Source organism: Solanum stenotomum, chromosome 12, assembly GCF_019186545.1.
Source record: "Solanum stenotomum isolate F172 chromosome 12, ASM1918654v1, whole genome shotgun sequence".
In the NCBI taxonomy this organism is placed as follows: Eukaryota; Viridiplantae; Streptophyta; class Magnoliopsida; order Solanales; family Solanaceae; genus Solanum; species Solanum stenotomum.
In genome coordinates, this window is record NC_064293.1 from 7611484 (window position 1) to 7628554 (window position 17071).

The following is a 17071-nucleotide window of genomic DNA, read 5'->3' on the forward strand; positions in this document are numbered from 1 at the left end:
TTCTTCAAAAACCGAGCTAAATGTTACATGTCAAGATTCAGAAATTATACGGCACCAAGTTGGATTGTGAGAGAATTGTGTAATCAATCATTAAATTGAATATTGACTGAATAAAGAAGAATAAAGTCTACCATTTCTACGTAAATGGTAGAAGATAAATACAAGAAGGTCCCAGGAAGCTATTTGCCTCTAATTAACCATATGTATATTCTCAACAAGCAAAAATAAATAAGGGTAACTCTCAGCCAGTGAAAATGGAAAGCTGGTATTTCCTCAGCTGGAACAGACTTCCCCAGCAACTGCCTACCTGTAGCGACTTCATTCAGAATTTCGTATTAAATCTCTTCTGTTAGGGCCACAAAGTTACTGAATCCCAGGAGAATGACGGGAACACAGTCCGCAACATAAAACCCTGCAAGATTTTCAGTATTTATGAGCACCTAGTATTTCAAGGTAACATATACAACTTGATGGTTCTAAGTGGTTCGCAATTGATGAATTGAAAACAGATTAAATGGGACGTTCCTCACGCACATACAAAAAGATCCAAAGTCCAATAGCTAGAGAAAATGTTTATTTTTGAATCTTTATTTTCTTCTTCCTCTATTTATTTATATGTTTGAACTTTGAATCTATAATTTCATATATGTATATTGTTCCTTCGGCAGATGTTGCATATATTATGTTAATCAGAGATCTCGTATCTAGTCAGCAAATCTCAATAGTGGCAGCTTTTTCAATTTCACTTGTGTAACTACAATCAAGAGTAAGCAGAAATATCAAACAGAATCAGCAGAAACAATGTGTGTGTGTGTGTGTGTGTGAGAGAGAGAGAGAAGGGGGGAAGAAATGGTCATATCATATTCTCATTCTATTGTTCCATGGACGACGATATATATTAATGACTTCAGTGAAGCCACAGCACAAACAAAACACTCAAAGCAAGCGACTTTGAACAATGAGTCTGTTTGCACCACCGCCACTGTAAGATAATTCAAAAACAACAGTAAATCCATTTTGTGTATAACTTCTTAGGGGATCAAAACACAACTCATTCCCAGTCTAACCTTACCTCTATATTACCTACTGTCCCCTTCCCCACACACACACACATGCACAAAGAAACTCCCAGATCAAATAGCTTGCTGGGTCCCCATTTCACCAATTGTTTCATTCTCTTCCTAGCTTACAAGTTCAATGCAATGAATGCAGCGAGTTACGCAAACTTTTAACAGCAAAACCAATGAAAGATTAAATAAATGGCACAAACCTAGGAAGAACCTCACACAACAGATTATCAACTTAATGCATACAATCAGAAAGGGGTCTGGGAAAGAGAGTACATAGGTTTTATCCATATACCCATGCCAAACTAGATAGAGCAACCTAAATTATATCTCCTTGCACTTGCCATTTAAGGCCCCAAGGCCCAGCTCCTACCAAAATTGACCATATAGATTCCCTTGTTAAAAGCACCTGCCAATCAACTTTCAGCTTTATGAAACGTCACTCACCGAAAAGTCCTAGTCATCCCCGTCACTGCTCGTTTGAGATTCATCTATGCCATACATAACTTCATCTACCTCATCATCCTCACTATCATTCATCTGCCCCTCGAGTGTTAATGTCGGACTTTTCTTATTATCAGCCTTCTCAATCTGATAAAAAAGGAAGAATAGATAAGGGTTCATGCAAAAAATGTAATGGACTAAGATTCATTTACTATTGAAGTAACCAACCTGTGCCATTACGAGTTGCAAACGGCCAGATAACTGCAATAATGAGTTAAGGGCTACCCCCTTTGACTTGGTAAGCTGAAAAAACAAAAAAGATTGAAGTGCTTAATAGCTTTCAACTTTTGCAGTTTCTAACAACAGAGCAATAGTGAGTTTTTTGTCATCATGAACAAATAAGAAAATCAACAACTAATCAACAAATTATGGTGACAAATTCCTCAAAGCAGTAGGAAAACAGGGGTTCTATTGGAGATTCAATTCTTTGGAAACTGACACAAAATGTGGCACCTATAAAGCATGATATCATGATGGTGGGATTTAGTACTCTATTATTCATTGCAGTTCCCTAGAAATGAATATGCCTACCAACAGACATCAGGGCCAGTACTTCATCAAAGGAGTTGAAACAATTAAAGCATAATAGGAAATGGACTGACCCTCAAGATATGTTAAACTAACCAATTTTAATCAGATATTGACTTCAGTTATCAAACAATGAGAACCCAAACTAATGGATATTCAAATGGAACAGGTCCAAATGAAACGGAATGGATTATTTATATAGACAACCCCAACTAATCTTGGATTAAGATATCAAACAAATTATGCATACTGTAAAATGACTCCCATTTTCCTTTGAGTTTTGGCCATTTTCTAACTTGTTAGGTGATCAAACTTGATTAAAGTCTCATGATTGCTAATCTTCTTGTAGTCGTCTACAAAGCAATTTCAGTTACAAACTTTACAAGTCTAGAACAATAAAAATGTATTTGTCCACCCAATGTGCCCCAGCTTAGCTACTCAAGGGACACTGCAATACACTTCAGATGACTCTGCCAACCTCCCCTGTGGAGTAAGGAGGGAGCTTTTTAATGTGACTGCAAATATGAGTCTTCCACTTAGGTTACAACATGTAGGTAAAATAATCAATTTTACAAAGGCACTTTCTCCATTAATCAATACAGAAAATATGGTTCCTTGCAACAAATAGGCAGGTTCTCCGTACTAAAACAAACTGCAGTATCCAGAAAAAATGGCACTCCATGAGGAAGTGTTACATCATACATGGAATCTTTGTTTACCTGGATATACTGATGGGTAATATGGGTGTGAACAGTTCAATTTTTTAAAAAAAATGGGTGGTATCCAGGCTGGCATGTGAACTCACTATACCACAAGGTACCTGCTACTTCCCACCACCCGTAGAGGTGATGGCAGTATCCACCCATGGAATAAAATCACTTGATAGGTGTTTGGACATGAATTGGTTGATATTTGAAGAAAAAAATAGAGATTTAAAATTAAGGGGGTGTTTGGATTGACTTTTTATAAGTAGCTTGTAAGCTAAAAACTAAAAGCCATAAGTTGGTCATACCCAACTTTTGGTTTTTAGCTTTCTGTTTTTTTTTTGGGCCTAAAAGTAGGTGCTTACAACTTACAAGCACTTTTTGTTTTTTCCAAACACCTCTAAAAAATAAAAAAAGATCTTAAAAGCCAAAAGTTACTTAAAATAGGCCAATCCAAACACCCTCGAAGTTGAAAAGGATATTTGAAAGTTGAAATTTTGTTTGGACATGAAAGCATAGTTGAAGCCTTGTGTGGGAAAACTTGAAAAATTGCATAGAACTCCTAAAACCTATTTTTCAAGCTTCATGTTTCATATTTCAAGTTTGAAGTTGAAATAATGAGCCAGTTAGATAGATGAACAAATAGTTATTTGAAATCACCTCCAAATATTATGTCAAGTTTTTGAAAGAAAATCTATGGAAAGATATTACTTCAAGTATTTGTCACTACTGGAATTTGAACTTGGTCGCTAGGGTTCGCAAAGAGAAGAAGAAAAAAGGCAGAAACGTACCTGCTGAGGTCGCTAAGCAGCAGAGAAAGAAGAACTGAAGAAGAAAAAACCTATTGAAGGTTGTGAAGCTGGAGAAGAGAGTCGTGATTGCGAATAGGAGAGAAAAAAGGGAGAAGAAAATCGGGTTTGTCCAAAACTTCAAATAAACCCTAATATTGCTTTTTAATTATTAAATCAGACCTGTTTTTAGAAAATGAAAAAAAGGCAACGCCTTTAGCGCCTCGCCTGCCACTCGCAACTCGCCATTGCCTCGACTTTTCGAGGTCGCCTCCCCTTGCCAGTAATAGGCGCAAAGGCGATCTCCTTTGAGAACAATGGCGACGAAGCACTCGTTTCTAACAACACAGCCTCCTCCAGAACATACCTCACAATAACACTCATCACATTAACTTGGGAAACCAAAAAGAAGTAATTTATCAAAAAGATCAATCAGAAACAAGACTACAGAAAGCATGAAACCATCGACACTTGGCGACCCTAAAAGTAATCCCATAAATTTCACCGCAACAGTAGCATTGTAGAAGAATATCTACCTTGTTCATGGAATCTAGAAGAGGCGTCAGTGGTTCCTGCGATGTAACAAATTCATTGTGGTTCACCAATATACAGCATATCCATGGAAGAACATGTGTTCCCAAGCTTGATCTGCAAAAAAGAAAATACATGCAAAACCAAAAGAGAATCATCATATGCATAAATATTTAGCCATCAATAACTAAATGATGAACAATTCATTCTGCCAAATAAAGCAAGAACTAGCCCTTTTGAAGAGTTACAGGAGTGCAAAATTCCGATATGAATCTCCAAATTTATATCTTAAATTGTGGCAATCATTACTTCTGCAACATTGTGTTTCATGATGTCCATAAAGAAAAAATTAGCTATTTGTAGAGAGTTTCAGGAGGATTAACTTTTCCAATATGAATTCCAAACTCTTAACCCAACCGAGAAAAACCCCAAGGCAGGTGCAAACTGTTCGAAACTCAGTGAAATTGGATCTACCCATCTACTCTTCTTCACTTAAACATCAGGATTTTGTCAGTGCCGGGTTGAAGCACGTGATGAGCACCTAACTACACATCACGTGCTGCACACTTATCACCAGATCAAAGCCCTGGGGCAATTTGTTGGTAGTATTTTCAAGTAGTTTAAAACTTCCAATTCTATCTCAAATTGAAATGATTTATGTCAAAGAACATTCAGTGGAATTAGTTTCAACAACAAGAATTGAAACAGGCAATTGTTTTAGGTACTTAATTCAAAAAAGAGTACCAACTTTTGAAGTACATGCAAGTGAGATGATTTTCTTTTCAACGTAGCTGCATCTCTTTTCGGGAGACATCTCCATGTTTTTTGTTCCATTCTCAAGTCCCTTTAACTTATGAAAACTTGTTTCTGTAGTAGACCAATTCGTTAATACACCGCCAAGCCATTTTTCCCCATTCATTAGATAAAGAAGATCACCAAGATTTCGCGACCCACTGCTGGATTTATACCCATTCCAAGAGCTCAGATCAAATCAGTATTGATATACCGATTCAATCCGAGCTCTTATTGAGAATGCTCATTCAATGAATATTCTCAATATGCATGTAACTTGTTTTGAATTTCTCTTTATTTTACATACGCCATTTCCTTAAGGTTATTTTAGATTTGTATCCACTGCAGTACTCTAACTCTCTTTAAAGTGTACTACATTACATGAAATGTAGTTCATGATTTCCCTTTTTTGGCTCCTTAAAGTGGGGGTATGCAGTGCATCTCCACTCTTAAAGGTACAATATGGAGTAAAAGGGTGCAATCTCCTTAAAGGGTTTGAAGATCCCACCTGGACTGCCATGCAGCCACCAAGGCTTTCAAAAAGTTGTAAGCATCATGTGGTTCCATGGATAAAACAGCTGCTTTCATCTGCGTTAAATGAATACAGTTAAAAACAAATTATTCCAGATATTTTAACATAAAAAGTGACCAAATCAGACCCAAAAGTATCCTCAGTATTTCAAGAGATATGGACCTTCTTTTGTGGCACACTAGCATCAGCACTTATTCTTTTCAAAATCTTAGCATCAAGAATTGAGGGAGGCAAGAGATCGTTGTCGCTGCTAATTATACCCAAGGATCTTAACTGGTCCTCCATGCAAATTGTGACCTCATCTTCTGCTTGTTTACCAATGACATCTGTAAATAGCAATAAAGAAAAAGCTTCCATGTTCAGAAGTAAGCACTTAGGTGACATCTTTATGTATTCTGGAGACAAAAGGATAAACACAGAAATTAATTAAGACAATGTTCTAACAGTCCATAGAATCAAGACGAGAGAACTATAGTTAGTGATGGAACACTTCCTGAGTTATTCTACCAAAATCTCATCTTAGGTCACATAACTTACTCTCCACTAGTAGTAAAGTACTGATGAAAAGAGAAGAAAGTTCCCCTCACACATTTGAGTTGAACAATACAATATTCAGCACAAAATCACTATAGGCAGATCATGGATCACAAGTCTCAAAATGACGATTAACCCGAATAAAGCAGGGGTCTAGATGCAGTAGAGAATCTCAAAGAGTTCTGTTTACTTCAACCTACAATTCCAGCATGGAGTAAACAGTTTCATCAGCAGTTCTAGTCTATAAGATTTTTCCTCTTGGGGAATTCAACCTACACTACCTTACAAGTGAGGGTATATTGTTGTTGTTTGGAATTCAACCTACAATCAGATATGGAATAACCAGTTGTGTCAGCAGCTCTAGTCTATAAGATTTTTCCCCTTAAGGAATGGCAATGAGACTTGAAATCAAGATACACAACCATCGCATGTTCCAAAAAGGTGTCAACATATTGCGCAGACGCAAAAAAAATGTGCAGGGCAATTTAGGTGATACCTTTGCTAACTGTGGGCTTAATTCCAGTCTCCACGCCAACCTGATCAAGAATCATGGGCAAAGGAAGTAACGCACCCTCTGCATTTGCACGATCGAGAGCAGTAACTGTTGAATGCAAAAAAAAATGTTAGGACACACCTGTAACAATTTCAAATTGAGCATCGCATTTAAATCTTTGTGATTCTTTACCATTAAACTGAAAGATAATATCACTTTTTCCTTCCTTCCTAAGGAAATAGATGGTAGAAAAGGTAAACATGTTGCAATTACCATTTATTAATGCAATTCCATAACTCTGTCAAACATCACCTCATACTTATGCATATTAACTTGAACGCCAAATCAAACACATGGCTTAAAGATTACACAAAGGAGGAAAGATATTAAATGTACATAATGGCACAGGATGACTGTCATCTCAAGGCTTTGAACAATTTTCTTTTGTAAGTGATATGGCATAAGATTGTATTAGATGGGAGCTAAGAATACAAAAAGGGGACTAGAAAAAAGAACACAGTGGTGTATTGGACCTACTTTCCTCCTAGACATTTTCAACTAATAAAATTTAGACGGGCCATTCTACAAGGATACATTGGGCTCCTCTACACATAGGGCAATAGATTAGGAGGTTAAAATTCTCTAATCTGGAGAAAACGTTAAGAGAGGAAAGAACAGGTAGAAATTAGTCATGTGGAAAGAAATGAAAAATGCATTAAGGGAACAGCAAATTTGCAGATATAAGAGCAAAAAATTCCCGAAACATACACATTGCCATGCCAAATATGTCAATGGTATTTCCTATTTAACACGGTTTGATTATCAAATACAGGGTTCGATAATTACATGTTTTTTTTACATAGCAGTTAGAGAAGACAGGGGAGGCAAGTGCAAAAGAAGGAGGAGAGAATGTTACCCTGACTCTGGGTGTTGGATGCTTGTTTAGATTTGCGAGATTGACTGAAGGGTAGAAGGATCCCGTCAAGTGAACTTTTTAATCTGATATCCTCCCCAGGCTGCACCATAACTTTTTCAAATGATGGTTTTATAAGCAAGCCATATGCAACAAACATATGGCCAGAACCAGATGTGCCAATAGATTGCAATTTTGCTGAAAAAATACTATGCATGGTTTCTTTATGTTTCTTCATTATTTTCTCATCTAAAGATGCACATATCTTTGTGGGCTTCCTATTGTGCAATTCCTCAAAGCTCTTTCCATGCCAAAAGTAGCAAACACCAATTTCTGAAATGGCCAAAACACCCAAGCCTGCATCATTTTCAGCTCCAGATTTAATGTTGTAGCTATCCAAGAAGACAGCAGGGTGATCCATTGCCAGCGAGCAGCATGCTGATTTCTTTTTGCTACCATCTAACTTCCAAACTGCTACATGTCGGTCACCAACAGCAGAAGAAAGAACATGTCTCCCATCTTCAGAGAAAACCACACACCGGACAGCCCCCTAATACAAAAAGGAGAAAAGAAATAAGGTGACTCCCAAGGATTGTATTAGAAGTATTCTGCAGGCTGTATTAACTTCACTTAACCATGAAGAAAATACATCAAAAGGTAAGTATATGAAAAATAAAAGGAAAAATCATAATACTCACAGGGTGGCCTGTAAATTTCTGGAGCTTTTTGTCATCCAAGCAATTGAAAACCTTCAACTGAGAAGTTGCTGTTGCCAATATTTTCCCATCTGGCTAGACATAAGCCACAAGAGGAAACCAAATTAAGCATAGAAAGTTGGTTGCTAAAAGAAAACAACAACAGGAATGCTAAAACGAGATACTGGAGGGAGGAGGACAAAACTGGAGCAATACATGTATCCAGAAACACTATAGTGATCTAACAATGACACTAGAAGAATTTTGATAACTCTTGACTCAGGGAATCTTGCATCATTGTTGGGAGTACTCCATTTTGCATTATGAAACGGAGAAGGATAAAAGATGCACTATCATATGATTAATCGCCTTTTGTGCATGCATAAAGATAAAAGATGTCTCCTTGTTTCATATGTCACTCGATGACCACTCTTTCAGTTACTACCAGATTGACTAAAACAAAAGATAATTGAACTGTAGCCATCAATGAAGACAATGAATATTTACAGATACAAACCTGATGAAATGGATAAAGATGATATTGCTTTAGTGGAAGCTTTAAACTTATGCAGTAAATTCCCAGACATGGAGTCAATTTTGCAAACTAGTCCATCAGCACCAGCCGTGTAAATGAATGAACCATGTGAAGGGAATGAGATGGCGTTAACACCGCTGCTCATGGACATACAAAATTTCAATAAAAGCAAGGGAGATACGTCATATCATCATCTTACTATATGATAATGTCCCATAAAATAATATAGACAAATGCACCTTTGAACTGTGAGAATGATACATGTAAAAGGAACAGAGGCAAGCTCCAAGATGGAGACAGTACAAGTGGCATGATCTACAGGTCATTACTACTTCAGAGATCAACTTTATCACAGAGTTCTGCTTTACTTTTACAGCATTAGGATACAAAAAACACTGAGCAACTAATGACAACCGGAAAAATAATAAGAGAAAAACGTGGGGTAAATTATTTATTAATTTTTTTGTTGACAAGGGAACCCGCAGGCACAGGGTAAAACCTTGCTCTTGTGCAATAGCTCACAAACGACATAGGAGAGGTAAACTGCACTAGGCAAGCCCCGTGCAACGAGCTTGATCCAGAAAATTGATCCCCAGTAGTCACACACAAGCAATGGTTTCGAACTTGAGACCTCCATTATGGGAGTCCCAAGCCAAACCATCTGAGCCACCTTAAAAATTATTTTCATTACAAATAGCACAACTGACAAAAGATCATCCAAAATCTCCTTTCTTCAAAGTTGGACATATGTGCTAGACATCAACTTCTGGGCCTCTATATTTACACTTGTCGAATTGCAATCTAAAACTATTTTACATTTTCTTCACAATACGTCCTACACCACATTGAAAGATTTATATTCCTATGCCCATTGTCCAACACATAAGGTTTATATTCCAATGTCCATTGTCCAACACATAGTATGAAGTAGAAACATAAAAGAAAGCTTTACAGTAAATAAACCATTCTTTCTGTAAGTCGAGATAATTCTAGTTATGAGTTTCGCAAAAGAACTTACCCAGGATGGCAATCACTAAATCTCCATTTCAGATGACCTGCAGATACATCTAGAGCCAAAACATCACCACTTCCTGTACCTAACACCAACAATGAAGTACCAATCTTCCTTTTTTTCTGACCAACCAGTAAAAATAGCTCTAGTTAAAAAAAGAGTCATACTAAATAATTCCTTTTTTTTCTCAAACAAAATTGTACCTTTCTGTCACATGATAACCACTTCATGCAAGTATAATCCATTGAAAGATGACCTCCTGGCTTATTAAACAAGCTTTCTGTCTCCATTGACACAATATCTGCAAACTCGGTCTGTACCTGACCCTTCACAGTATCCCATATCTGAAAGAAAAATTCCCAAATGATATACTTAATAAAATTCCAAGAAAATTCCAAATGATTAAAGGACTATACCTTGATACGGCCATCACCAGAACTTATAGCAAAGAAGTCCAGCGAAGGACTAAAACAAGTCAAAATATCCCTTATATTAGCTGTGCCCATTGCTGAAACGGAACTTCGAGTAAAAACTGGAGCTTCCGGCGACGTAGAAGGTAGAGCTGCTGAACGGACGGTGGAAAACTGAACCTTCCGGCGACGGAGAAGGTAGAGCTGCTGAACGGACTGTGGCGCTGAAAAGAGGGAAATAGCAAAGGGGCAGGGCGGCTTAAAGAGAAGGCTAAACCTTCAAAATTTTGGGGTTTTGCTCAATTAGAAAATATTCAAGTTTGGTGAAAAACAAGAATTATAAGTAAAAAAAGGATTTATATTTTAAATAATAATAAAAATATTTTGAAATTTTCAATTACACTATTTTTTTCATTTTTTTTGGTTTCCCTACTCGGTGTCCAATACCCACATTAGAGCCCGACTATTTAATGTATTTATAGAGTAAATTATATATTTAAATATTTCTTTTTAATAATTAAGATATCAAAAATCAACTAAAATTTTGTTTATTAAATTATTATTTTATTTACAACTATTTAAGACTTTCAAATTAATTAAAACTATATCTTAAGTAAATCATTTCCTTATTTAAACAACGAAAAATATTTTAAAATGTCATTGAATTATGTGAAATTGAACAAAAATGTTCTTAGTTAATAATTTAGATAAAAAATGTTTCTATAGTCAATATATTTTTTGTCCAAAATTGTCTCTCTCACTAATAATTTAATCTAGAATGTCGCTATTATTACTTAAGGACTAAAGTGTATTAAAAGTGACAAAGTAGTTTGTTAATTAGGTAGGAATCCTCCAAGTTTTAAATTTTAGGTAGAAGTGACAAATATATAATTAATATTAATGAAATTAAAAAATCTTTCCTCAACAGCCCCAAACTTTTAACTTTTACACTTTTACCCTATATTTTTTACCTCAAAATACCTAAAATTTCACTAAAATATATGAGAAGAAAAAAGGCGGTACTTTTTCTCACCTGCAGCGTCTTCAACAACGAGCCTGAAGGACAACTACCAAGTCTTCAACGAGGCTGAAGTATGCTTCTCAATTCCCTTCTTCTTCTTTTTCTTCATTCTCACCATTCTTAATTTGTAAGCATATATGTGGTTTATGAGAAGATTTATCAAGAAAATATTGTGAAAATGGATACCAAAATTTTTTGAACTTTTTGCATTGCATTGGTTCCGTTTGATCTTGAAATTAACACAAAAGAGCATTATTGATAAGTATAAAAATTACTTTGTGTCCATTCTTCAGCTGGGTTTATTAAATCTAATTTGATTATTTCAACCAACAACTTTCGTAGTTGTCTGGACAACTGCTGAAGTTGTTTGTAGAAATAAATAAACATCTCTGTCAGATATAGAAATTGTCTAACAACAGTCTGTAGCTATCTGACGATTATAGAAGTTGTCCAACAACTATTTGTAGTTATCGGACGATTATAGAAGTTGTCCCAACAACTACTGCAATTGTTTGACAGTTGTGTTCAGTTGTTGGTCAACGGATTAGTTTTTAGGACAAGCAATATAATTGTGGGCAAAGTATTAATTGTTGAAATAAATAATTGAAGAATTATAGCAGTCTCCAAAGCTACTAAACTTTTATGCCAATTGTTGATAGTTGTGAGGTAACTAAATAGATGTAAAACAAGTAATCAATGTTCTTTTGCAATTTTGCAGTTCTTTGATGAATGTCTTACTTGTGATGTCTCCAGGTATTGTTTCCCTCTATGGAAGACCATATAATAATAGGAGTTGATTTACATGGTGAATGGGTTGAGAAGATTATAGAGACTACAAATTCAGTTGTAAATGATGAAGAGCATCCTGTTACAATGGATATTCCTATAAATGAGGAAGCTTCACTACATCCGATATCAACACAAGGTAGCCGCTACACAGATGATGACGGCACAAATTTTTATTAGGGTAAAATTTTCAAGGACAAGCAAGAATTAACCAAATTGTTGAAGCTTGCTTCCGTGAAGAAAGATCAAAGATTCAAATCTGTGAAGAGTTCTAAAGATGTGTATTGTGCTAGATGTGTAGATTAGAATTGTGATTGGTGGTTGCGAGCTACAAAACTTAAAAGTTGTAATAGATTTGAAATTACAAAGTATCGCAACATTCACTCATGTGAGGCACAACACCTTACAAGTCATCATCCATATGCCTCAGCAGATGTCATTGCAGAATACATACAACCTAATTACTTGAATGGAAAAGGTCCCTCCTCAAAAGACATAAAAAATATAGTGCAAGCAGATTTGGGCTGCAAGATTAGTTACTGGAAGTGTTGGAAAAGCAGTGAGATAGCAAAGGCTATGATAAGAGGGACACCGGAGCACGGATATGCAGTTCTAGATGGTTATCGTCATATGCTTATGACTATAAATGAAGGAAGCAAGACATCGTTAAAGCTTGATGACAAGGGAAGGTTCAAATATTTTTTTGCATCTTATGGAGCTTGGATTAGGGGGTTTGTGCATATGAGAAAAGTTTTAGCCGTTGATGGAACATTCTTAAGAGGTCGTTACGATGGAGTTTTATTGTCTGTTGTCGCACAGGATACAGAAAATCATGTTTTTCCTGTTGCATTTTGTGTAGTAGATAAGGAATGTGATACCGCATATGAGTACTTTTTTGAGAAATTGTTGGACATAGTCCCTGATACTTCAGAGTTGTGCATTATTTCTGATAGGCATCCAAGCATAGAAAAAACACTATCAAAATTTTACTCTGAAGCATACCATGGATGTTGCACGAGGCATCTTGGTGAAAATGCCCGTAAAAATTTTCATTGTGGAGCTTTTCTTGGACATTATTACCATGCAACAAAAGCATATCGGAGAGATGTGTTCCATGACCATTTTGAACAAATCCAAATTATCAATGCGGAGGTCACTGATTATCTTGAGAATGTTGGGTTTCACAAATGGAGTAGAGCATATTTTCCAGGAAACAGGTAAACTTTCTTACTAGTTCAAACATAAATATTGCAGGTCTCTAACAATTGTTGTAGTTGTTGGAATAATTAGTATAGTTGTTCGAACAATTATTGTAGTTGTTGGGACAATTATTATAATCGTGGGAACAATTATTATAGTTGTTGGACAACTTTCATAGTTGTTTCAACAGCTGCAGAAGTTGTGGGACATTAAAAACAGCTGTTTTTAAAACTACAATAGTTATTAAAAATCTGCAATAGTTTGTATTTTAATTTTTGATATTTTTGAATTTTTATATTTCAGATATGATGTATTGACCTCAAATATTGTTGAGTCTGTTAATGCAATGTTCAATGAAGCAAAAGAATTTCCCATTATTGCCTTGTTCAATGATATAAGCAAAAGATGGTCGAAAAAATTTCATGAGAGAAGAATGGCATACGCCAAGTTAAAAACCACCTTCGTTCCTTCAACCAAAACTAAAATAATGGCTAATAAGAATCTGGGAAATAAATTATTGGTCCATCAAATTGATGAAGACACCTTCAGCGTCACCGCGGACAATGAAATCGCAATGGTCCATCTTCGAAGTAAAATATGTTCGTGTCAAGAGTTTGACTTGGATAAAATACCCTGTCAACAGTTATTTTGTGAATTATTAGTATAAACTAAGTCATTTAGTAAAAATTTTGTAAATTCTTAAGTATAAACTAAGTTGTTTAGTAAAAATTAATGATTGATCGAGTTATTTTGTGGATTATTAAGTATAAACTAAGTCGTTTAGTAAAAATTAAAGATCGATCGAGTTATTTTGTGGATTATTAAGTATAAACTAAGTCGTTTAGTAAAAATTAAAGATCGATCGAGTTATTTTGTGGATTATTAAGTATAAACTAAGTAATTTAGTAAAAATTAAAGATCGATCGAGTTATTTTGTGAATTATTAAGTATAAACTATGTAATTTTGTGCAAAATAACTAAAGGATTGAAGGAACAACTAAACCAGTTGCAGGAACAACTAAACTAGTTGTAGAAACAATTGAACCAGTTGTACGAACAACTGAAGTAGTTATAGGAACAATTGAACCAGTTGTACGAACAACTGAAGCACTTACAGGGACGATTGAAGCAGTTGTAGAGACAACTAAAGTAGTTGATAACAAAAACACAAAATACTGAAATAATTACATCAAAAACTAACACAATAATTTCATTGATCCAAATGTTTTGTCAATGAAGTACAAAAATTAACTTTGTACACAACTACTCTCTCAAGGAATTAATTCCTTCTCAAGCACAACAACAACATATTTCATCCTAAAATTATCCACCTCATTGTCGTTAAGGCAGCTCACATCTGTCCTAGTAAGCAAGTGATCAATAAAAACACAAGCATATGGTCCACATGCCGCACGAGAATTGTTACTTGGCACATTCTTTAGACGCTCATATGACCATGCATCATTCAAAAAAATTTCAGACAAATGATTGAACATCTCGCTCTGCTTGAGTAGTTTGGGCCACAATTCGAGAATGGGCTGAATCAATGTAAGAAAAGTCGGCTCATCACACATGAATATTGCAATCATAAACTTGAATCAAGCCCTTCTCCATCAAAAATTCAAGTGCAATAAAGTGTGTATTCTTTATGTTCATCACGGTGTAATTTCTTTTTGCTCCATTCCACTTTCGGCCATATGGATAGGGCATTTCACCCTTACAGTACTTGAGTATGTCACCGTCCATCTCAAACAATGTGAGTGCTCATGTATTGGTGGAGCACTATCCACTAAACTCTTCTCTCTCAAGTCGTTGTACTGATCATACAAGGTGTTGTAGAAATTTAGATCTAAAATAAGATCTGTTTGGTCATAGTGCTTGGGATACCAAATCTGTCTCTTGCGCATAAGGGACAAGATCTCATCAACATGCTGCCAAAATAAAGTTGAGAGTCAATTCAATATCAATAAATTATTGTATAAATTAAAAATATAGTAGTATTTACCTTGCACTCGAACAAAAAAATGGATCAGTCATGCTCACAAAGTCCTGATAATTAAATCTACCATTCAAATACATTTTTCTTTCCTCTTCCTTTTTGCTAATGAAGACACTAAAGATCTCTCTTTTCTCCACATCAAGAGGTTTGTACAAATTCACTTCCAATCTACTCTTCATTGCATTTTTGGCTTTGGAATTCATGGCCAACCTTCTTTTTAACGCAGGAGTATAAGGAGATTTTCTTGCATAGCTCGGATATATAGTCCTCTTTGATTGCTGCCCATCTAACTTTGTTGACAAAGATTTTACTTCATTCAAAAGAGTTTCATACTTATCACAACATGTTTCACATTTACAGCAACAATCAATATTGAAGGCATTCACATTTGTTGTTTTTATCACACTAGGGGTATCTTCTCCCCTACCAAGATCAGCTAAATATGATTCATCTCTTCCTACTCCACCAAAAGATCTACAAGCATCTAAAGCAATCTGGCCATCACCGTCTCTCTCAACTCCATAATTTCTCGCAACACTATTCTCTCCACCAGTTATCTCAAGACCTTCTTCAACAGCAGTTATATTCAATTTTATAGCTGTTACAAGTACCAACTCTTCTTTTAAAGCATCAATTTTTGGATCCAAACTATCTTCATATGACTCAATATCTTGAACATAAATTTGTTCCTTCTCTATGTTTGTTGGAAAAAGAAAAGGGTGAACAACCTGATTTTGCATCTGCATTTTAAAAAAAAAGTTATTCATAATTTAAAAACAACTGAATCAGTTGTTCAATTACAACTTCAGTAATATGTGATTGTGGAAATCACTTCTTTCGATCTGCTTACTTTGAATAAAGAGAAAAAAAAAAGAATAGATAGGCGGAAAGGCTTTACACAAGACCACAGAGCGTTTTATTGTTGTTGGACAACTAAAGTAGTTGTGGAAACAAGTTTAGTTGTCTTATAATTACAGTAGTATTTCAATATTACATAACACAATTAATATTATGTAGATATATAATATTTTTGAAATAACTAAGTTAGCTGTACAATAATAGCTAAGTTGTATGTTTACAACTTTTACTGTTGTTGGACAACTTGAATAGTTGACGGAACAACAAGTTCAATTGTCCAATAATTACACTACTTGTTTAACTTTTGCATAACACAACTACTAATATTATGTAGATATAATCTTACTTGTTCTTTTGTCTGATAAATAGGATCAATATTTGTCTTGTAAGCAGGTGTTCCAGTCATCCATTTAATCATTCTTGGAATTGATTTTTCAGGTGAAGAATCCTTGGCCAATCGTTGAAGTGCCGGAATAGCTTCAAACGCCAAACCTACAATATAATATTAAAAATAGCTTAGTATAGATAATAAAGTCAAATAATAATTTAACTAAAAATTATAAAATAAAAACATCAATTTAATTACTTACGACGAACGCCCACGGACATCCATGAAGATTATACTGAGATTTGGTTGAATCTAGCTCTTTCAAAAGAAAGCTAATGGTAAGATCAAAGCTAACTCGACCCCATGGATATGAATTGAACACACTTTTTTTGGACATCATCTTTAGCCAATGAGTTTCTATCTTCTTTTCTGCACTTTTTGAACACAATACACAATGCAAAAACCAAACCATACTAATAGCAAGCTTTTGCTTTTTGGTTAAGCATGGATCACTCATCTTTTCTATGAGTACAACAACATTTGCAGATTGACCCACCAGATCAACCAAAATTTCACCTTCTTTTCCAATTTTCGCTAATTGTTGACTTAGAGGAGGTAGGGAATGACACCGAAGTCTAGTCATAATAGCGAATTCATTAATGCCAAAACAAAGAGGCAAACCATTATAATCAATCCAAACCTCTTTTTTCTTTTCAGAAAATATACGACGAAGACAAAGGCCATGTACTAACTTCATTGGAAACTGTACTGCTACAGATTGATCCAACTTCAAAAAGTGACCAAAACAAGATTTTTTAAAATCATTTTCAATTTTTTGTGC

The 17071-nt window shown here is 35.2% G+C and overlaps 2 protein-coding genes across 3 annotated transcripts; one reads left to right on the forward strand and one right to left on the reverse strand.

Moving 5' to 3' along the window:
- Positions 1–10334, reverse strand: LOC125847960 (uncharacterized). Of its 2 annotated transcripts, XM_049527725.1 has the most exons (13): positions 10045–10334; positions 9832–9972; positions 9635–9750; positions 8599–8753; positions 8085–8173; positions 7390–7936; positions 6477–6581; positions 5609–5772; positions 5423–5502; positions 4128–4239; positions 1740–1814; positions 1515–1658; positions 1–412 (listed from the first exon to the last, which is right to left on the reverse strand). In XM_049527725.1, the coding sequence occupies exons 1-12, from the start codon at positions 10132–10134 to the stop codon at positions 1524–1526; spliced, it is 1809 nt and encodes a 602-aa protein (XP_049383682.1). In that variant the 5' UTR covers positions 10135–10334; the 3' UTR covers positions 1–412; positions 1515–1523. The 2 variants fall into 2 exon arrangements, with proteins under 2 accessions (XP_049383682.1, XP_049383681.1); XM_049527724.1 differs by lacking the exon at positions 1–412 and having other exon boundaries at positions 899–1658.
- Positions 10335–11701: 1367 nt separating this feature from the next.
- On the forward strand, positions 11702–14224 carry LOC125847024 (uncharacterized). The gene is made up of 5 exons (XM_049526732.1): positions 11702–11725; positions 11813–11984; positions 12324–13062; positions 13349–13492; positions 14029–14224. The coding sequence occupies exons 1-5, from the start codon at positions 11702–11704 to the stop codon at positions 14222–14224; spliced, it is 1275 nt and encodes a 424-aa protein (XP_049382689.1).
- Positions 14225–17071: the final 2847 nt, after the last annotated feature.